The sequence below is a fragment of the Macaca fascicularis genome, chromosome 1, assembly GCF_037993035.2.
Source record: "Macaca fascicularis isolate 582-1 chromosome 1, T2T-MFA8v1.1".
Lineage (NCBI taxonomy): Eukaryota > Metazoa > Chordata > Mammalia > Primates > Cercopithecidae > Macaca > Macaca fascicularis.
Genome location: NC_088375.1, coordinates 228,579,481 through 228,602,216, shown reverse-complemented (window position 1 = coordinate 228,602,216; position 22,736 = coordinate 228,579,481). Strand labels below are relative to the sequence as shown.

General features: G+C 53.7%; 1 protein-coding gene across 3 annotated transcripts in view; it reads right to left on the bottom strand.

The window, feature by feature from the left end:
• Window positions 1-22,736, bottom strand: part of ACOT7 (acyl-CoA thioesterase 7) — a 135,492-nt gene that overhangs the window by 16,802 nt on the left and 95,954 nt on the right. For all 3 annotated transcript variants that reach the window (XM_005544931.4, XM_065530507.1, XM_065530512.1), the window contains exon 7: window positions 15,452-15,568. In XM_005544931.4, the coding sequence (XP_005544988.1) occupies window positions 15,452-15,568 (117 nt within the window). The remainder of the gene's footprint in view (window positions 1-15,451; window positions 15,569-22,736) is intronic.

The following is a 22,736-nucleotide window of genomic DNA, read 5'->3' as shown; positions in this document are numbered from 1 at the left end:
GGTCAGGGCGGCCTCCACCCCACGGCCGGGCGGGGGACATTGGTGTTTCTGTGGCCAGCAGGCAGACATTTGGTTAGGGGAAGCAGCAGCTTGGCTGACTACCAGATGTTCAAATAACAGAATATTAGAACGTGTCGTTAGTTGCCCGGGAATGTTTATCTTTCTAGTGAGCAGGTTTATCTATGCAAAAACTCAGCACTGAAGGATTTTGGTGGCCATGAGTTCGAGCCCCCGCACAGGCAGGCTCTTTCCCAGCCGGGAGCGGCAGCACCTGCCAAAAGGCTTTTAGAGCTACTGCGCCCCCGCCAGGGGAGGCCGCAGTCTGCCTTCCAGGAGCCCTGGGTGTCAGCTGGCTCTGCCCTTCCTTAGGTCAGGGTCAAATCTGCAACCTGCACTGTCCATTCACTGGCCTTGCTGGTGCCCACCGGAGCCACAGTTGCCCCACTACACTGCTCCAAGCACCAAGACAGAACCTTATATCACCTTCCACAGCCACTCCCACCCTCAGGGGCTCTGGTGACACAGGGTCACAAGGCAGCTGCCCTTGCCCCTTGGTAGGACTGAATCGTATGTGACTGCATGCCAAGCCTCCCTTCTGGCCCCACTGGTCTCACCCACGGGACCAGAGCTTCCTCCTCTGGGCTGTTGGATGCCACACCCCTTGGCCAGAGTCCTCCATGCTCAAAGCACCAGCCTCATTTCTCTGTGAATCATGACAAAGTCCAAAGTTACCAGTTCCCATACATTGTCCCTGTGTCCCTCTCTCCCCCTCAACCTTAACCAACCTCTCTGTAGACCCCATGCTCCCCGGGGCACGACAGTCCATCCTGGCAGAAGCTTCCTGACTCAGAGCTGCTTTTCTGCCCCCGCCACCCTCCCCGGTATGGGCTCCGTCCTCCCACCTGGCCTCGACATAATCCCTTAATCTCAGGGAGCTCAGCTCTTCCCTATAGGCAGGCATGAGGCACCCTGCCAGGGGGATAGCTACGGGAGGGAAGGACTCAAGCCAAGAGCTGACCTGGGGCCCCGGGAAGGTGTCACCGTCGACGTCACTGGCCACTGGGCTGCAGAAACTCCTGAGGACTTCCGGGGCAAGTGCTGCCCTGCGGTCAGAATGTCCTCCCAGGCGGCCCAGCGTGGCCTCTATTCTGGGCCAGGCTCAAGGAAATCCCTGCCCGACTCTGGCTGCTGGGACTTCCTCCCCAGGAAATAGATCTGGCTTCAGGGACCTTTTAACGTGGCCTCTGGAACCCCCAGTGTCCTAGCTCCACCGAGACTGGCCTCAAAAGGCAGGTTTAGAGACCCAGAGTGAGAAAGCGGCCAGGTGGTGGCTGTTGGGGGGCGGTTAGCAGGTCAGAGGCAAGAGCGGTTATTCCATGTTAAAAAGTATCAGAACGATCCAAGCTACATTCAACTTCATACTTACAGGGAGTGCTTCGTGCCAGTGCTGGGAGAGGAGGAAGGAGCTGTGTGGTCAGCGCCAGCAGGCATTACGTGAGCTGTAAGGTATAGAGTCCTGTGCAAAGCGCCTGCAGTCACAAGACACACCCCGGGAGGAGGGCAGGCCATGGGCCAGGCCCCAGCTAAGGAGCTAGAAGGTTCAACGGGTCAGCCCTGAGGGTCTCCCAGTATCTCTCCCTTCTTCCCCACATGCCCTGCCCACATCCCTCACCAACAACCATGTATCACACTTGGGAGTCACAGGCCAAAAAGCAGGAACAAGCCCTTTCCATGAGCAGAAACCAACAAGAACTTTCCTGAGGCCACAGGGTCACACACCGGGGCCACCCATGAGCGTGGTGCCTGCAGGAGGGCAGGTTCTAGGAGTCTTCGAACACTGGCTCTTAGTTTTGAGGAGCAACAGAAAACGTGCTTTTGTTTTTGAAGCGGAGTCTCGCTCTGTTGCCCAGGCTGGAGTGCAGTGGCACGATCACAGCTCACTGCAGCCTCTGTCTCCCAAGTTTAAGCGACTGTCATGCCTGTCACTTAAATAGCTGGGATTACAAGTGTGCACCACCACGCCCCGCCTAGTTTTGTATCTTTGGTAGAGATGAGGTTTTGCCTTGTTGACCAGGTTGGTCTAGAACTCCTGGCCTCAAGTGATCCATCTGCCTTGGCCTCCCAAAGTGCTGGGATTATAATCAGGTGTAAGCCACTTCGCCCAGGCTCCAAAAACATGCTCTTGATGTTACCCATGAAGACCCCCCCTCGGCCACCGCTGCCATGGCCAGATCCTGGCTACTCGTGACGTAATTGCTGTGTTAGAAATCTGAAGAAACTCCTAACAGCAATCAACAATGACTTTAAACAACTAAGTAGATTGATTATAAAAGCATTAGATGTAACAACAAAAAGAAGAGAATGCTGTCTAGGAGAACCTCTTGTGGTCCATAATACAATTAACACTTCATAAATGTCAGGAAAACTTTCAATTACAACCAAAACCTGAGACTTTTCACCCTTCAGAGAGCAACATCATTATTCTAAACAAGACACAGGTCATAAGGTTGGCTGGCAAGACAAAGATACTTTAAAGCTGGAAACCTAACTGGACATAGTGGTGCACGCCTGTGGTCCCAGCTACTCGGGAGGCTGAGGTGGGAGCATTGCTTAAACACAGGAGGTGGAGTCTGCAGTCAGCTGAGATCGCACCACTGCACTCTAGCCTGGGTGACAGAGCAAGACTCTGTCTCAGAAAAAAAAAAAAAAACAAAACTGGAAACCTGATGTGGTCACTGGCTGGGACTTAATTTGAAACCTAGGGTTGACAGACGAATCACAAGTCCCAGTCACCAGGAGAGAGCCCAGAGTTTCCAGGGGCCCTGGCTTAGGGTGTCCCGTCTCCTAGACCCTGGGCTCAGAAGGCACATCCCACACATGACACCAGGGTCTCACAGGCAGCCTCTGGGAAGGGACCGTCCCAGGAGACCTTGGGGGGACCAGCTCCCACCCCCAGGGCTCTGTTCCTGCTCCAGCCCTTCCTGAAGAATTCCAGCTACAGACTGGGCATAGTGGCTCATACCTATAATCCCAGCACTTTGGGAGGCCAAGGCGGGCTCATCACTTGAGGTCAGGAGTTTGAGACCAGCCTGACCAACATGGTAAACCTTGTCTCTATTAAAAATACAAAATTAGCCAGGCATGGTGGCACATGCCTGTAATCCCAGCTATTTGGGAGGCTGAGGCAAGAGAATCGCCTGAACCTGGGAGGCAGAGGTTGCAGTGAACTGAGATCACGCCATTGCACTCCAGCCTGGGCGACAAGAGTGAAACTCCATCTCAAAAAAAAAAAAAAAAAAAAAGAATTCCAGCTACAGGCACTTTGTCAACTCCAGGATGGCAGCTGAGGCACACACCAAATCCTTCTCTCCGCCTCCTCCAGGTCACATGGAGGTCCCCCTGCAGCATCGAGGCCACCCTGGGGACGGAGGTCCATCCAGATGGGGTTGGGGTACTGAGCAACTGGCCTCGGCCTGCCTCCTGCTTTCCACACCCCACCAGAGTGGCCTTCTGTGAGCTCCGTGAAGCTACTGGCCCCCGTGGCCTCTCTCTGGAAAAGCCCTCCTCCCACCCCCATCTGGTTCATCTTCTGTGCCTTGGCTCAAGCATCCCCTCTCCAGGGAGCTGCCCAGGATGGCACAACCCCCTCCACTGCACCCCTCTAGAACAGTCCTCCGCCCCTGCAGAGCCAGTGATCCCATTGGTACTGGCACACTTGTTGGCTTGTCTGTTTCACTGATGTCTGTCTCCGTCTAGCCTGGAAGTCCCATGAGGGCAGGGCCGGGCCCAGGGGGCCCAAAGCAAGTATCCAGTTGACAGGCTGGAACCCTCTGGAGACCCACGAGGGCTGGGTGTGGGTCACATGTGGACACCAGGCCACCACAGACTCAAGCTGGCCAGAGCCCCATTAGAGCCCCAGGTTTGCATCCTCCTGGAGCAGATGCTGAGCAGGCCAGGATCAGGAGTGCCCAGGAGCATGGCCAACAGCCCCTTCCAAGCCCTGCTGGCTGGTACTTCCTTCCAGTCTCAACTTCAGTGCCACTCCTGGGAGCAGCCCGCCCTGGAGTCCCACACCTGTCCACCTCCCTGCCTCCCTGCAAGCGGGTGGAGAGCCTGGGGGCAGTCAAGTGCTGGCCATCACCTGCCCATGGGGCAGCCCAGACTGGCTCCACCCTTCCTGCCAATTCCTCCACAGCACGGCAACACGCTGTCATTCCTCCACTAGGTCAGAGCCTGGATCATCCAGGCTGCCAGTCAAATCATGACCGTGCCCACAGGTCCCTCCACCAAATGTGGAGGCGGGTGAGGCTGGTCATGCATCAGAGAGCTGAAGACAACGTGTCCCGGTGGCTCTCGGGAGCACTGAACCTGACACGAAAGGCAGAGGCAGGGCCCAACAAGCACTGCCTGCAGACCTGGCCGCGTCACGCGGAGGTCAGGATGCTCCAGGATCTCCCAGCAATGAGGGGAGCTCAGGCCTCCTTCCCACGAAGCCTGCCTTGATTCAGCCCTCCCCCTAGGCATGAGAAGGGCAGGAAGGGGGTCCGCACTTGCCCTGTATACCAGTAGTGTCTGTCCGTACCCTGTGGTGAACCTGGCACTAGGCAAAGTTGGGACATTGCGGGGCCCATCCAAGGAAGGGGAGAGAACCCCAAATCCACTTCCACACACCTGCCTCAGAAACCAGCAAAGCAAACCAGCAAAGCAAACACAACCCCAAGCAGTGCCAGGCCCTGCCATGACAAGGCAGCCAAGACTCGGAGGGCTCTGTGGGGGCAAAAAGACCTCTTGGTCCTGACAATCAACCCACAAGTGGAGGCGCTGCCTTGGGATGGCTCCACCACATCACCCGTCCAAATGCACCTGCAGTTGAGGTGGCTGGGGTTTATTTAAAAGATGGGTGGGACCAGCTTGGGGTGAAAACGGATTAACCAAGAACAGCATCTCCCACCGAGCGGGGGATCAGTGCCCACCTCGGACAGGTGTGGCTGCTTGTTTAGTTCTGGGGAAGGCGGCCAGAGGGGAGCGCCTGGTCCTCTCTGAACCTCTCTGCAGGAACAGCAGCCAGGGCCCTGATGAAGCCAGACATTCATGACAAAGTGTCTCACCAGGAAAGGCAGGGCTCTTCGAGGCCCTGCAGCAAATACGTGTCAAGGCCAGTCTCCGGAGGCGACACAGCCGTGCAGGAGGAGCCCTGAGTTCCACGGCTTTGGAGTCAGATGGGCCTGGGTTTAAATCCAGGCTTGGCCACTGAACAGGGGCAGGCCAGGAGACTGCACTGTGCCTCAGTTTCCTCATCTGCAAATGCTTTCCCTATGCACCCAGCTTCAGAGAATGCAGGGCAGCAGGAGACCCAGCCACGACCCACTCACAGTGGCTCTCCTTCATCAGGGGCTCCACAGGCCTCCTGGGCGTTTGGGGGGTAAATTCTTCCACATTTCTAAAGGAGACACAGTCAACCCATGTGGGTCTATTCTTGCTGCGAGGCAATATTGATGTCAGCTGCCCACATTCATTATGTCACCAGACAGGCCCAGGACAGGAATTTGGGGTGGGGCCTGAGTGTGCCCCACGGGCTCCGCTGGAGAGGCTTGCAGGGGGTAAAAGCAATCATACCACGAAGGAATAAGAAGCAACGTTGAAACAAATCACTCCCTATGGTTTGCTTTTTCTCAGCAGACACATTTACACCAGGCAAGAAGCTGCTTCCCATGCTGTCCAACTGAGTACGATGGGCTATTGCATCAGTAAGGGAGGTTTCATCTTTTCAGCTCGTGAAGCTTTAAAAACAACCCCACCGGCCGGGCGTGGTGGCTCACGCCTGTAATCCCAGCACTTTGGGAGGCCAAGGTGGGTGGATCACGAGGTCGGGAGATCGAGACCATCCTGGCTAACACGGCGAAACCCCGTCACTACTAAAAAATACAAAAAATTAGCCGGACGTGGTAGCAGGCACCTGTATTCCCAGCTACTCGGGAGAACGGCGTGAACCCGGGAGGCGGAGCTTGCAGTGAGCTGATATCGCACCACTGCACTCCAGCCTGGGTGACAGAGCAAGACTCCGTCTCAAAACAAACAAACAAACAAAAATAAACCCTACCCACGATCCCTGGGCTCCAGGATGGGAGCGGCTGTAGCAGCTCCGACATGGTCTGGCTGTGTATATTCTGTGCTGAACACTGCGGGCCGCACCCCCCACCATGAGCGTGGTCTAAGAGGCGGGGCTCAGCTGTGCTCACAGGACCCCAATCCATAAGGTCCCTCCGGCCCTGGGTTCCAGTGCAAACACTCCGAGAGGCTGGGGGAGCAGGAAGGCTCGCTGCCTCTACTCCCTTCTCCCGAACCTCCCAAACTTCTCAGGGGCCCGATGTCTGTGGCTGAAGGGCCTGGACAGGGCGAGGGGGCGCTTCCTCTCCAGCTGCCTTGAAACCACCCAGGGCTGAGGAGGCCCTTCTCCCTCTCCAGGGTCCCTGCCTGCCCACAGGGCTTGGAGGAGGAGGAAGCAGAGTGCACAGGTGGCTGGAGCCTTGGTTGTCTCTTTAAGTCAGGTAGGACTACCTACCTACTGTGGGAGGAAGAACAGTGACCCTGGGAGATGTCCCCCCCTCTTCTGGACCTTTGAACATGTGACCTTACACAGCAAAAAGGACTTTGCAGACCTGACTAGGTCAAGGACCCTGAGACAGCAGCACAGGCAGGCTCGAGATGGCAGTGTCTGTCTCCGACTGCCTCTGAACTCAGCAGCACAAAGGGCCCCTGCGCTGAAGCCATCGGGAGGGACACCACCCAGCAGTGTCTTCCTTGGGGCCTGAGCCCGCTAACTGTGGGAGCCCTTAACGATGCATTTTCAAGCTGCTGAGAGCCAGGAGTTCCGGCACAAGTGCACGGGGACCAGCTGCAGTCACTCAACAGTCCAGCGCAGGCCTCAAAGGTGGCTGTAGCCGTGTGTGATCAACGAGGATCAAGCTTCATCACTCACACTCCAGGTCCTGACAGCGGATGCCGGGTGGTGTTCAGGCCAGGTCGTTGGGGACCAAAGCATGAGCTCAGAGCTCTGGTCCCAAAGACCGACTGCTGGGCCTGCCCTCCCAGCCCCACCTGGAACCAGCTCCATGGCCGTGAACAGCTTCCTTAACCCCTCAGAACTGCAGCTTCCAAATGGGAAAGACAGCGAGGTAGCGACAGTCCCTGTCTCACTGGGCTGCGTGAGAAGTAAATGTTATGAAGCACGTAGCACAATGCCTGGCATCAAGTATGTCATATTAGGTACAGTTAAATATATCGGTGCCTGTAGTGAGCCGAATTATGAATTACAGCCGCTTTCTGTTTTTAAGTACTTGTTGAGCCTGCCTGGAATGGCACAGCCCGTGAGCACTGGCAGGTACCCCAGCCTGACTCCCCCAGCAGACGGGCGTCTCTCCAGGGGCGGCAGCAGCCAGATTTTAGCAGTATGCCAGAGATTTGGAAAAGAAAACAAAATAATACCAAAAAAAAAAAAAAAAAAAAGCTGTTAGCAAGACGGAGAGGTTGCCAAGTGTTTCAGAGTTTAGGAAAAGCTCAGCGTTTACACTCCAAAAAGAGCTGTGGTTGTTAACTTTCGTAAGAAAAGCCTGGAAACAGTGAACTGACTTCGTATTTCTTACATAACACACCCCGAGGCCTTTTCTAGAAGACTACTCATTTTTCACCCTAATAGTGGAGATCGTTTCTCCCCAAGAAAACGTCAACTTTATGTTTTCTCACCAAGTGCTTCCAAAACGATTACACTGAAGGTAACGATAGAACTTTTTCACACCAGCTATCTCTGGGCATTTTAATGTCTCAACTGAAAAAAAAAAAAAAAATCCACACAGCAAGTGACCCCGCAGCTCCCATTAGGGGCTCCTCTGCTTGCCTGGGGGGCGGAGGCTCTCCCGCTCTGTGGGTGCCAGTGGGCTGGGCTCCATGTGCCTTCCCCTATGCTGGTCCCTTGGGTGCGGGCTCCGGCCTGTCACGGCCCTCGCATCCCCAGCACCTACTCCGTTGCTGGCCTGGGAACTCCACGTGCCTTTGCTGGGTGGGCACTTCACATTTCCCATGAGATCCAGTCACATGGATGAAGCGGTCCTTCCTTCGCTCCAACTGCCTGGTGAGAGTTTAACTTGCCACATACCTGCTAAGGACCCCATAGGTGCTTGGCCGTGCCAGTTGGTGCACAGGTGTAAGGGGACAGCTATGATAAGTGGCAGCCTGTCCTAGCAGACCTGAAATACCAGCTGGAGGGACTGGAGCTGACTGTGGTGTGTCCCAGGCAGCCACGGAGGCTGTGAGCAGAGGAACAGCAGGTCCCTGGCGTCAAAAGGCTGTGACAATGGAGGTGGTGTTGGGTCGGGCTGGTGAGGGGTGAGGGTAACAGAGGTGGCCCTCTGTGGCCCAGGCAAGTGTGGGGCATCCTGGAAGAGTCTGGTTCGTAAGTGCCGAATTTGCAGCCAACAGAGCTGGGCCCACGGCAGGGTGGCAGTGGCCTCTGTGGCTGCTGGTGAGGCCCTTCCCAGTCATGACAAGTACCCCAAGTTTGTAAGTTCCTCCTAGGCACACGCCCTTCGTGGCTGAAACTCAAAGTTATCTTCTGAACCCCTGGGCCAATGTCTGGATGAAGCAAAGCTGCCCGTGTAACTTCCTGACAGATACTCCACCTGAGCAAGGGGAAGCCACAGCCACGGGGCCTGGCACTTGGCCGATATCGCACAAAAGATCACTCTCCCAAGGAGGCAGTTTTACGGGAGGCTGAAGGAGAGAAACCAAAGCACTTCCTGCCTTAAATCTGGAGAAGCCACCCCGCAGGTCCGGCGTCTCCATTCCACATTCCCACTGTTTTGTGTTTTTTTTTTTTTTTTTTTTTTTTTTCGAGACGGAGTCTGGCTCTGTCGCCCAGGCTGGAGTGAAGTGACACGATCTCGGCTCACTGCAACATCTGCCTCCTGGGTTCAAGCGATTCTCCTATCTCAGCCCCCCAAGTAGCTGGGATTACAGGCATCTGCCACCACACCCGGCTAACTTTTGTATTTTTAGTAGAGATGGGGTTTCACCATGTTGGTCAGGCTGGTTTCAAACTCCTGACCTCAGGTGATCAGACTGCCTCAGCCTCCCAAAGTGCTGGGATTACAGATGTGAGCCACCAGGCCCAGCCTGTTTTGTTTTTTAAATTGAGACAAGGTCTCACTCTGTCACCCAGGCTGAGCGCAGTGGCGCAATCACGGCTCACACTGCAGCCTCTGCCTCCTGGGCTCATGTGATCCTCCTTCCTTAGCCTCCTGAGTAGCCCAGATAATTTTTAAATTTTTTGTAGAGATGGCGTCTCACCGTGTTGCCCAGGCTGGTCTCAAACTCCAGGGGTCAAGTGATCTTCCCGCCTCAGCCTCACAAAGTATTGGAATTACAAGCGTGAGCCACTGTGACCAGCCTGCTTTATTTTGTTTTTTGGTTTTTTTTTTTTGCCTTTTTTTTTTTGAGACAGAGTCTCGCTCTGTCGACCAGGCTGGAGTGCAGTGGCCGGATCTCAGCTCACAGCAAGCTCCGCCTCCCGGGTTTACGCCATTCTCCTGCCTCAGCCTCCCAAGTAGCTGGGACTACAGGCACCCGCCACCTCGCCCGGCTAGTTTTTTGTATTTTTTAGTAGAGACGGGGTTTCACCGTGTTAGCCAGGATGGTCTCGATCTCCTGACCTCGTGATCCACCCGTCTCGGCCTCCCAAAGTGCTGGGATTACAGGCTTGAGCCACCGCACCCGGCCTTTGTTTTGTTTTTAAAGAGACAGGGGTCTCACTGTGTTGCGTACGCTGGTCTCGAACTCCTAGACTTAAGCAATCCTCCTACTTTAGCATCTTAAGTAGCCAACACTACAGGCGTGACCCATCGTGCCCAGGCCCAGCTATTTTTCTAATAAAATATGCTGAAATGGGCAAATCAGAAAACCACCTTCCACCTGCTAAGAAAGAATAATGTGCTCCCAAAAGATGCCCACACCCGAACCACAGAACCTTTGACCTCACATGGCAAATGGTACTCTGCAGACATTGACTAAGTGACAGCCCTGGAGACAGGAAGATTGTTCTGGGGTAGCCGGGTGGCCTGGTAGAATCACAGGGGTCCTATGAGAGAGAGGCAGGAGTCTCAGCTCGAGGTGGGGAATGGGATGATGTTAGGAGAGGCTGGAGGTTGGCCGGTGCCATGAGCGGAGGAATGTGGACGGCTCAGAAGCTGGGAAAGGCGAGACATGGATTCTTCCCTCCAGCCTGCTGGTGGGATGCAGCCTGTGGACCTGCCTTAGACTTCTGACCTCCAGAATTACAGGAGGGCGAGCGCGGGCTGTTTTAAGCTACTATGTATGGAAATGTTGCAGCAGCCCCAGGGAACTCACGGAAGCCACATGACTGGCAACAGGTCTCAACTCCTGGGCTTTTCCCCACTGTGGCAGATCAGCCTGTGGGAGGTAGGGGGTTCCTCCCAGGGGGACCAGTGGCCTCTCAGGGCTGCTCACATGAGGGGGCGCAGGCTGTGAACGGCTGCCATGGCCCTGCTGTGCCCTAGGGCTCCAACCACCTGGATGTGCCCAGTCCACCTGCAGGCATCTTTCCATAAACGTATGATTTTAAAAGTAATCCTTACGCAGATTAAATTTATACTTGACTTAAGGTTAATACTAATACAATGCCCCAACACAAAGAACTGCAACCCTCGGTCTATGCAACAATTTCTTGTCATTAAAAAACCGCTGCCTTCTGGGGCTTATGGAGGAGACGTCACATCCGTTCTCACTTTTGACACTGACCCCGACTCCCTGCCATTTAGAGGAAAGACCCCAGTCCTTCGTCAGTAGCCCCCAGGCCTGCTAACTGTAGAGACGCTCATTTGGCTCTAGTGGGGGTGCTTTCTGGAGTCAGGGTCCAGAGCCAGCCCCCTTCCCAGCTGTCTGACTGCTCTTCTCAAAAGTGGGGGGCTGGGGGCCTGCTGCGGTCATTCCCCCTGCATTCCTCAGAGTGGCCCCTTCTCCAGGCTGACGCCAATCTCACTGCTGGCTTTCACAAGAGTGGGTCCCACATCCACTGAGACAGAGGCCGCTTGGGACTGGTAAATCCCAGAGGGGATTTTACCAAGTTCATGGTTTTCTAAAAGTGGAAGTGAGCTAGTGTCTACACGAGTTGAGCTTTAAGGAGAGAAAGTGGGTCCCCAAATGATACATCTACTCACAACTTCAGAATGGGGCCTTTTTTTTTTTTTTTAAGATGGAGTCTTGTTCTGTCGCCCAGGCTGGAGTGTAGTGGCGCAATCTCGGCTCACCACAAGCTCCACTTCCCGGGTTCACGCCATTCTCCTGCCTCATCCTCCTGAGTAGCTGGGACTATGGGCACCCGCCACCACGCCCGGCTAACTTTTTGTATTTTTAGTAGAGATGGGGGTTTCACCGTGTTAGCCAGGATGGTCTCGACCTCCTGACCTCGTGATCTGCCCGCCTCAGCCTCCCAAAGTGCTGGGATTACAGGATTGAGCCACCATACCTTTGCTTAATTATACCTTAACAAGTATAATTAAGCAAAACGTCTTGAGATGAGATCACCCCAGATTCTCCAAGTGTGTACTAAATCCTATGATAAGTGTCCTTATAAGAGACAGAGGAGGAGAAACAGAGGAGGAGGCCTTGTGACCACAGAGACAGACCAGAGTGACGCAGCCACAAGCCAAGTAACGTCAAGGAACAGCTGCTGCTCCCAGAAGCTGGAAGAGGCGGGGACGGATCCTTCCCTGAAGACTTCAGAGGGACCTTGGCCCTGCTGACACCTTGATTTCAGAATTCTGGCCTCTAGAACTGGGGGCGAACAGATGCCTATTGTTCTGAGCCCACCAGAAAGCAATGCCCATTCTCTATAGTACACAGCTCTGCCAGGCACCACGTGCAACCCGAGGTGAGGTTTCCGTGCCTGCCAGCAGCTCCCTGGGCTCCTGACACTGACTTGGACAGTCCACAAGAATGTGTGCCCCCGCCCGACAGGGCAGCAGGGTCTGGCCCTCGAGGCCTCCTTCATGGTATGGTCGAAGTGAGAGGCAGGTGTGGGGCTCGAGGGTGTACAGCGGCCCCAGCAGAGTCCGTGAGAAAGTCACACTGAAACTGTGAGGCCAGCCCCGTGCGGTTTCTCACACACCCGCCCAGTTCCACCCAGAACCCAGAGCCAGCGGGGGCTGTGCCTCTCCCCACAGCCTCGCTCTGTTTCCCTACAGAGGGGCAAGCGTGGGAGGCAGCGCGCTGATCTAAGGTGCAGTGTCCTGGGGCAAGCACGATACCCTGCTCTGACAACCCAGGCCCCACTCGGCCAGGACAGCCCTCGCCTCCCTGCAAATGACCTGGCAGGTGCGACAATCCTCTGGAAAACAACACACGAGTGTGACAGCACTCAATGGCCCCCGGATGTGACAGCGTCCAGGGGGCCCTGGAGGACGCTGGCACAGAAACAGGCCAGACTCCATGGCTGCTATTTCAGTTTGGTCCAAATTCCTCTATACACAAAACAAGATGTCATCGAAGAAAACAACAGTCTTTCTGTTCCTAGTAAGGGCCCAGTGCTTTACCCAGGAGGCCCTGGCCAAAGCCAAGACGAGGTGGGGGCCTGGGTGGCCCACTGTCAGGCCCTGGGTGTGGCTCAGGACAGCAGGAATCAGGCGAGCCCACCCAGCCTGCCCTGCATCCTCACTGCGTGAAGGAAGCCAATGCAAGTGAATGTCCTGCCAGGAATTCTGGCTTCTGAAAATGAAGGTCCCCTCCTGTAAGCCTTGTGGAAAGTCTTTGTCAAAGCGGCTCCTCGTCCGAGTTGCCCCAGATGTCTTCTAGGTTGCTAAGTTAATTCCTGTTAAAAGCATTCGACCCGGACTGCAGTCCCTGGTTTTCCCTTAAAACTAATGATTCCTATTGACCAAGAACCACGACACACCTCCTAGCACTCTCCCTTAATAGTTAACTCTGGTTGTACAAGGAGTTGAGGGTGGGGACTTTTTTTTTTTGCGACAGAGTCTTGCTCTGTTGCCCAGGCTGGAGTGCAGTGGTGTAATCTCGGCTCACTGCAACCTCCACCTCCCGGGTTCAAGCGACTCTCATGCTTCATCCTCCCAAGTAGCTGGGTTTACAAGCACCCACCACCACGCTTGGTTAATTTTTGTGTTTTTAGTAGAGATGGGGTTTCACCATGTTGGCTAGGCTGGTCTCGAACTCCTGGGCTCAAGTGATCCACCCACTTTGGCCTCTGAAAGTGCTGAGTACAGGTGTGAGCCACTGTGCCTGGCCGAGCTGGGGACTTTGGACGGGAGGATCCCCCTTGAACGGCTTCCACATTTCTAACAAAGCTTGCCTTTTCATTCTTTGAGTGCTTCGCTGGGCTTTGTGCAGAGAACATCTGATGACTGGGGCTGACATTTAGGAAACAGAGTGACCATCTTGGAAAGTCTATTTCTTTTTTTTTTTCTTTTGAGACAGAGTCTTGCTCTGTTGCCCAGGCTAGAGTGCAGTGGCGCAATCTCCACTCACTGCAAGCTCCGCCTCCCGGGTTCATGCCATTCTCCGGCCTCAGCCTACCATGTAGCTGGGACTACAGGCGCCCGCCACCGCACCTGGCTAATTTTTGTATTTTTAGTAGAGACGGGGTTTCACCATGTTAGCCAGGGTGGTCTCGCTCTCCTGACCTTGTGATCTGCCCGTCTCGGCCTCCCAAAGTGCTGGGATTACAGGCGTGAGCCACCGCGCCCGGCCGGAAAGTCTATTTCTTTCCTGACAGTTCTCCAAGGACACTCAGGGACAACTGAGCACGGCGAGTCCTACGGAATGTGCATGTTTCCCACTATGGGCTGTGCATCTGTATTTCACAAGGTCACCCTAATCGTGATTTACCCAGGCATGAGTCCTAGAAAAAGCAGCATGGAATACGATGCCACGGATTATCCCGCCGCGTCAGGCACTGCCACGCACCGCGCAGGCCTGTGGTGGACAAGCTAAAACATACGGGACCCACTTGTTTTGGGTAGATTCTAAAATGACATTGTGATCTAGGTTTGTGGCAAACATCTATCAGTTAAGAAAAGATTTTGAGTGAGCTGCTGTTGTTACAAAAAATACAAAATACAAAAATTAGTCAGTTACGGTGGAGCTGGCCTGTAGTCCCGGCTACCTGAGAGGCTGAGGTGGGAGGATCGCTTGAACACGGGAGTTCAAGCTACAGTGAGCAGATTACGCCACTGCACTCCAGCCTGGGTGACAGAATGAGACCGTGTTGTGGGGAAAAAAAAGGATTCTGCAAAGTGGAAGAAAGCAATGCCAGAGACCTTCCTTCTCCTCACCCCAAAGCATCCAAAATCCAGCATGTGCGAGCCTATCCTGCTCTCAGTAATTTCAGGAAGGGAGGCAGCCCTCTACTGTTCCAATCTCAGGTGCTTCTGCCCCAGTCCTGGGTCTCCCGTTGCCAGGCGTGTTATGTGGTAGTAGCTGCCGGAGAGAGCACCAAGGCTGGCCTGCCCAGGGCCTGGGAGTCTGCCCCTACTCAGGCTCTGGTGGGCAGGAACTGTGGCAAGGAGGGCCAAGCTTGCACTTCTTCTACTCTCTTGCTTCCCACGACACGGGGCTGGTCTCAGCCAACAGCTCCTCTAACCAGCCGCTTTAGTGAGGGAGGTGTCCTCAGAATCAGCACCAGGCCCTGACAATGCTGACACCACCCTTAGCCTGCGAGGCAGTGCTGCTGCAGGGGGTGTGCACGGCCTCATCTCAGCAGACGTGACACTGACAGAAATCACTACGTGTCGGGTGCACTTCACTTTACTTCTGCAGAGAACACTAATGTAAGACAAGCATGGTGATCTCTGCTCATACAAACTGCAGAGGCCTCTGGCCTCTCAAGCTGGCACACGCACCCCAGGGACAGCAGGCACCGTTTCCAGCAGGGGCCAGGTGGCTGGGGTTGGATTTTTGACATGGGGAAAAACCACCCAATGCCAGTGCTGCCCTGGGTGGCGTGGGCAGGGCTGGCCGAGGAGGGGCTCCTGTGGGCTTTTCTGTACTGACCCTGTCACTGCCTAAATCATGAATCATTAATTCCACTCCCAAAATGAAATGTGCTTGGTGTCCAGGGTCGTGGCAGCTGTAGGCACAGGACCTTCCCAGAGCTCTGTCTGTGGAGCGTTTTCAGAGGGTGAGTTTAGGCAGGTCTTTAGGAGGATAACGGCCCCATCATATCTGAGTCAAGGATTTTACCAGATTGAAACATCAAGTCGACAAACAGCAAGGACAAAGCAAGAAACCTCAGCTTCCTGTTCCCTGTGGCAGACGGGCACATGCCATGGCCCACGTGACCCTGGGTGTGAACAGAAAACAAACTGGTACAGGGACCCAAGCAGTTGAAGGCCACTGCCTCCCTCGTCTTTGCCAGAAGAGTGGTTACCTTTTCTGATCTTGTCATGAAAATTAATTGCGTCCACAGAAGCTGTGACAATGTTGGTCTTGCAGTGGCGTGCAGCCACGATCCCAGCAACCTCGTCCATGAGCTTCATGGTCACGCCTGCGGAGAAAGGGGCATGCGGCAGATGAGACACGGAGGCAGGGGTGACTATTTCACATCCTGGAAACAAGTTACAGATCAAGCCCTCCCCTCCCGCCAGCCACCAGCAAGGGCTGCAGCCAGTAGGGGTGCAGGGTGCTCGGCTGAGCGTGCTGTGGCTCACGCACTACACGGGGTTTCCTCAGGAGCTTTTGAAAAAAACGACCATGGCTGATAGGCCAAGCCACTAACAAAACAGCCCTTTTCCTGTCCTCTACAGATATCTCACCCTGCTGGGCAAGTTTTGTTACAATATCAACTGGGATGGATGCAAACCTAAAGTCACAGAACAACATGTGCTGGCGAGGATGTGGGGGAAATCAGAACCCTCCTCCGCTGCCAGTGGGACCCAGAGGTGCAGGTGCTTTGGAAACAGTTTGAAGGTTCACAAGAGGCTAAACACAGAGGGACTGTACGACCTAGCAATTCCACTCCCAGGTAGATACCCAGAAGAAATACATGCTCAACAGAAACTTATATAGAGCTTTCACAGCAGTATGTACACATAACAGCCAAAAGGTAGAAACAACTCAAAGGCCCATGCATGATGAATGGAGAAACAAAACGCGGCCCCTCCATACAATGGAACAATAAACGCTGCATTAGGAATGACGCTTGAAAATGCTGTGCAAAGCAAAAGGAGCCAGACGCCAAAGACCACATACTCTATGCTGCCACTGACAGGAAAGGCCCCGAATAGGCAAATCCATGGGGACAGAGGGTAGATTAGGGGTTCCCTAGGGATAAGGGATTAGCAGGATATGGGAATGACCACTAATGCGTACAGGGTCTCTTTCTAGGAGTAATGATAACATTCTGAAATTGATGGCAACAGTGGTTGCACAACTCTGTGAATATACAAAAAAAAAATCAACAACTTGTAGACTTTATTTCTGAGACAGAGTCTCACTTTGTCACCCAGGCTGGAGTACACGGATGCAATCTCAGCTCACTGCAGCCTCCATCTCCCCAGGTTCAGGTGATCCTCCTACTTTAGCCTCCCAAGTAGCTGGGATGACAGGCACATGTTACCACACTGGCTAATATTTTTGTAGATGGGGTCTCGCTATGTTGCCCAGGCTGGTCACAAAGTCCTGGACTGAAGCAGTTTGTCCACCTCACCTCCCAAAGTGCTGGGATGATAGGCATGCTACTGAGCCAGGCCAGCACACTTTACATAGGTGGAATGTGTGGTATGTGGGTCATCCTCAGTACAGCTGTTATATAAACAAAGACTCACTGAAAGCGTACTGGAGAATACTTGGGCTGCAGGTGTCTGATTTTACTCAGTCTCTCTTATTTGATGAACCAGTACTGTGCACATGCTGGTCCCCCACCCCCAGTTCTCATCCCCGGTACAACACGTATATTAAATTATTTCCGTTTTTAGCTTTTTTTTTTTTTTTTTTTTGAGACGGAGTCTTGCACTGTCCCCCAGGCTGAAGTACACTGGCGTGATCTTGGCTCACCACAACATCTGCCTCTTAGGTTCAAGCGATTCTCGTGCCTCAGCCTCCCAAGTAGCTGGGACTACAGGCACGTGCCACTATGTCCAGCTAATTTTTTATATTTTTAGTAGCGAAGGGGTTTCACCATGTTGTCCAGACCGGTCTTGAACTTCTGACCTCATGATCCACCCACTTCGGCCTCCCAAAATTCTGGGATTACAGGCGTGAGCCACCGCGCCCAGCCATAACTTTTTAATTTATTTTTTATTTTCTTGTAGAGATGGGGTCTTGCTATATTGCCCAGGCTGGTCTCGAGCTAAAGTGATCCTCCTGCTTCACCCTCCCAAAGTGTGGGGATTATAGGAGTAAAGTAGGTCACCGCTCCTGGCTCTTATTTCACTTAAAAACTTAAATTGTACCTTTTCTTAGGTTGAACTACATGAAATTGCCAATAGTTAACCATATTTAACTTACAAAAGCAGCAAAGTGATATTAACCAACTTAATACCTATTAGAAATTTTAGAAAGTTAGGTACATTCACCCTAGGACACAGAATGATTTTTTTTTTTTTTTTTTTTTTTTGACACACAGTCTCGCTCTGTCACCAAGATTGGAGCACAGTGGTGAAATCTCAGCTCACTGCAACCTCCACCTTCCAGGTTCAAGCTATTCTCCTTCCTCCACCTCCGCAGTAGCTGGGATTACAGATGTGCACCACCACACCCAGCTAATTTTTGTATTTTTAGTAGGGACAGGGTTTTGCCATGTTGTCCAGGCTGGTCTCAAACTCCTGACCTCAGGTTATCTGCCTACCTGGGCCTCCCAAAGTGTTGGGATTATAGGCGTGAGCCACTGCACTCAGCCAAGGACACAGAATGATTCCTAAAAAATCCAGACAGAGGCAGAAAACCAGATTCCATCCCACAAGCGAAAACCAGGCTCGTACAGAGTCACATTTAGGGTGGGAATCAAATGCCCATAGCATGCAGCAGGTGAAGCTGGAAAGAGCAGAATTCGTGGGGGCCCCGGGCAGAGGCCAGCGAGGCCCCTTGCTGCTCAACTCCTGCCTAGTCCCCCCCACGGGGACCCCATTCTTCAAGAAACATATCCACCTAATGAGAGGCACGCATCTTGTGGGCATTGGACTCTACCGACTGGAGAAAAAGATGAGCAACTGGGGAGACGTGAACACTGATTGGGTATTCAACGAGACTAAGGGCTTGTAAGTGTGTTTGGGAGGATGTGATAGCACTATTGTGGGTGTTCAAGGTAAGAAGTTATCTTTCAGAGATAGTATCTGAGATCTGCTTCAAAACACTGCAGTGGGAAAGAGGTGAGGCAGGAATGGGCAGGTGTTGCCCACTGCTGGTGCCGGGAGACGAATACCCAGGGGCTTGAGATGCTCTATACTCTGTTTTTTGTGTATATCTGAGCATTCCCAAAATAAAAAGCTAAAACAGAGACATGGGTGTTACTGATGAAAGCATTATGTTTCTATTAGCATGACTTTTCTCACAGGAGCTAAAAGAAGATGCTACTAAATGAGGTAGAACAGATGAGGGGAGGAGGGACCAGATTCACATTCACTGCACTTCTGCCTGTCCTTTCAAAGACCTGGCGCATCTGTTCGGCTCAACCTGTGCTGAGGGCATCAGCATCCCCGTCTTTCTTTTTCTTTTTGAGAAGGAGTCTCTCTCTGTCTCCCAGGCTGGAGTGCAGTGGTGCAACCTCGGCTCACTGCAACCTCTGCCTCCCAGGTTCAAGCGATTCTCCTGCGTCAGCCTCCTGAGTAGCTGGGATTACAGGAGCTTGTCGCCACGCCCGGCTAATTTTTGTATTTTTAGTGGAGATGGGGTTTCACCATGTTGGCCAGGCTGGTCTCAAACTCCTGACCTCAAGTGATCCACCTGCCTCGGTCTCCCAAAGTGCTGGGATTACAGGTGTGAGCCACTGCGCCCAGCTGCATCTCCATTTTTCAATCAGCATCCCCATTTTCAAATGAACAACGGAGGCCCTAAGTCACACAGAGGTCCGATTCTAAAGAAAGAACGCAGGTGAAATACTGGGAAAACAGCTGTTTGGCTGGGGAAAGAATCCTAGGCACCAGATTTTCTCCCTCAAGCAAATAAGATGCCACTCCATGTGCCAGGCAGGGCAGAGCTCCTCTGGGCTTCAGGCGGCTTGGCTCTCACAGTTCTGCAAAGTGGTTTTACATTGTTATTGGAAATAGAAGGTGCAGCTTGGCTAAGCCACCACCAGGCTGTCCTGGTCTCTCCCCCATGGCAAGGGGCCTCCATAAAGGCCCAGCAAGCCCAGGCCTCACAGGGTAGAGGATGGTCAGGCCAGGTCCCTAGCCCAGGACGGCAAGGAAGTGAAAACACAAAACAGAATAGGATCATCCATATGTCAATATCGAGGGCTTCCTTGGAGGGGGAAGCCTCAGCTTCTGAATTGACCACACTCACCTGTGAGCGTGCCCCCCACCACAGTGTGGTTCAGGATCAGAGTCTGGGATGAGGCCTGGTATGAATCCCCCTGCCCCATCACCCATGCTTGAGGGGCTTGAGTCCCTCTGTTCCTGTCTAGAGCGTGTGAGTCACTGCCACAGCCTGGCTGGGAGTGAGTCCCCATCACCTCCGCCACTGCTGGCTGGGTGACCTTGGGCAGGCAGGTTGCCCTCCCTGAGCCGTGGGCTCTGTGTCTGTCAGGCAGAGGAGGTGATGGCGCCCATAGGCAAGGTGACTGAGGAGCAAACGGGATGGCCATGCGGCTGCTCAGTAATGGCAGCTGCTATCATGGGACGTGGGGATTTGGTGGACATCTGTTGAGCTGAACACTAATTTAATTTAGGGCTTTGGGGACAGATCTGAGGTTTGGAGGCTGAACAGAAAAGGAAAGAAAAATGAAATAGCTCAGAACACCAGGTCACGTGTGGCTGAACACCCACACACTTGGCTCAGGTGGGCAAAGGAGGGATCCAGAGGACAGTCGGCCTCCCCTCACCACGCACCACACACAGAGGGCAGAGAGGCCCACGCGGCCACCTCCTGACTAGGTACTAGGTCATGGCTTCCCAGAGCGAGAGAGACAGCGAGGGAGAGGCAGCGAGTGTGTGTGTGTGTGTGTGTGTGTGTGTGGCCAGAGAGACAGAGAGCAAGAGAGCGAGTGTGAGAGTGTGTGTGTGTGTGTGTGTGTGTGTGTGTGTGTGTGTGTGTGGCCAGAGAGACAGAGAGCAAGAGAGCGAGTGTGAGAGAGAGTGTGTGTGTGTAAGGGGCTTGGTAGCGGCAGAGCTGGAGCCCACAGACTGAGTTATTCTAGGTTGATCTGCCTCATAAAGAAACTGACTTGTGACCACAACAGCTGGACTAGTGGCCCCATGCACACACACAGCCAGCACAGGTGTGCCATGGAATCCCACGGCATTTCCCACAGACCAACTCTGAATACGGAATACTGCTCTGGGCAGTCAACAGAAGCTCTGTCAGCCTCTGATGGGGGCCAGGACCAGCCGCATTTGCCATGAAACGCTGGCCATTTATATTCAGAAAATGGCAACCTGGTGATGAAGTGACAGCAGCTGAGCACAGGAATGACGACGAGCCACATGAGGACCGTGTGTGCTGGGGGGACACATTGTTAGCTGGAGTACGTGAGAAGTTTATCACCAAATGTGCATTACATGTAGCCTTCCTCCGGGGAGATAGGTCGCCAGCCAGCAGCTAGTCAGGGTCCTCCTAGGAACCAATGAGCCAGGGACAAGTAGAAGTTTTTGAGAGAGAAACGAAGAAAGGAAGGGACACCGAAGCCTAGCATCAGGAGCCAGGACAGCACGCAGACACAGGGTCCTGATGCTGCTGGGTGGGGGCCACGAGCTGGACACTGAGGGCAGCGGCTGGCATTGCTGGGGAAGCTGGTGCCAGGCGCGGCCCAGCATGTCACACAGAGGAACTCGGCTGCAAGGTCAGTGCCATGAACCGTGAACTTTGTCTGTTCACTGAGGCAGCCTGAGTGCATGATGCACAGCTGGCACCCTCCCCTCTGCACAAACACAGAATCTCACCGGACCCCACCCGATCCTGTGATGCACGGCCAGCCCCTCTCCACAAACATGAAATCTCACCAGACAGCACCTGTTCCTGACACGTGGCCGACCCCTCTCCACAAACACAGAATGACCAACACAGGGTCTCACTGGACTGCACCTGATGAGGCAGAAGCCTCCCTGTCTCCATTCTACAAACCAGGCAACAGATACATGGAGAGTTGCGCTTCCAAAGTCACACTGCTAGGGGTAGGATGGGCCCGGACCTGACCTTGGGCCACCAGAGGCAATGCCATGCTGCCTCCCCATCCTGTCCGGTGACATCGCATCCGGAGTGGAATTCTTCCCAAGATGACTGCAGGAAGGAGTGTTCAAAGTCACAGACCCAGAGTGCCCAGTGCTGGTCACCAGCTGGTGTCATCAACTCAGGGTGGTTTAGCTGTGGGTGAAGGAGGAGGGAAAGGAAGGGTTCGTGTTGGAATTAATGTTCAGAAGTTAGGAAGTGCCTACAATTAACCCCTTGTTCATCCATCCTGGAGAGCAGAATGAGAGAATAAATGGAAGGAGTTGTAGTCAGCTCCTTCAAACCGGGGTTTGCCCCATTTATCCAAAAGGCTAGCTTGTTGGTATAAGACTCCACAAGGGACCCCATGTTACTGAAAACCTCACAGGATCCAAAGCACATGACAGCCAACCCCGAGGGGAAGATGTGAGCAGCTGTTGAGTGCCTGGTGCGTGAATACCCACTTCACCACCCCCATGCTCCTGCAGGCTCCACACGGCACCCCCAGACCACACTGTGTGGTGTGACACGGACGCCTGCACTGGGTGGGGACCTGCCTCATTGTCCCTATGTCCCTGACCCAACACAGAGCTGGCATCTGGTGCTCAGGAAATGGTTGCTGAATGAATGAATCAATGAATGAATGAATGCAAGCTGACTAACAGGTCATGATCAGCCCAAGCAAGCTACCGCAGCCGCAAAGTATGGGGCTCCTTCAGACAACAATCTGGGTCAAGAATTAGTCACAGATAAGGCCGGGCGCGGTGGCTCAAGCCTGTAATCCCAGCACTTTGGGAGGCCGAGACGGGCGGATCACAAGGTCAGGAGATCGAGACCAGCCTGGCTAAATACGGTGAAACCCCGTCTCTACTAAAAAATACAAAAAACTAGCCGGGTGAGGTGGCGGGCGCCTGTAGTCCCAGCTACTCGGGAGGCTGAGGCAGGAGAATGGCGTGAACCCGGGAGGCGGAGCTTGCAGTGAGCTGAGATGCGGCCACTGCACTTCAGCCTGGGCGACAGAGCGAGACTCTGTCTCAAAAAAAAAAAAAAAAAAAAAAAAAAAAAAGAATTAGTCACAGATGAGGGTGGGAAAAGCTCATCCAGTCCCAGAAACCCCAAAGCCAGGTGAGCTTGATGACCGGCCAGAAAACCAAGCCCACATTCAAAATGATCTTGCTGTGTGAGCTGGGCAGCGACATTTATGGGGACAGCCTCCTCCAGCCCCAGCAGCCAGCACACACGCAGCGGCCTGGGAAACCATGCAGAGTTTAGATCAGCTGCAGACCTGCTATGAAACAACTTTATACCAATGATGGAAAAGGCCAAGACTGGTGGATGGAGTCAATGCTATTCTA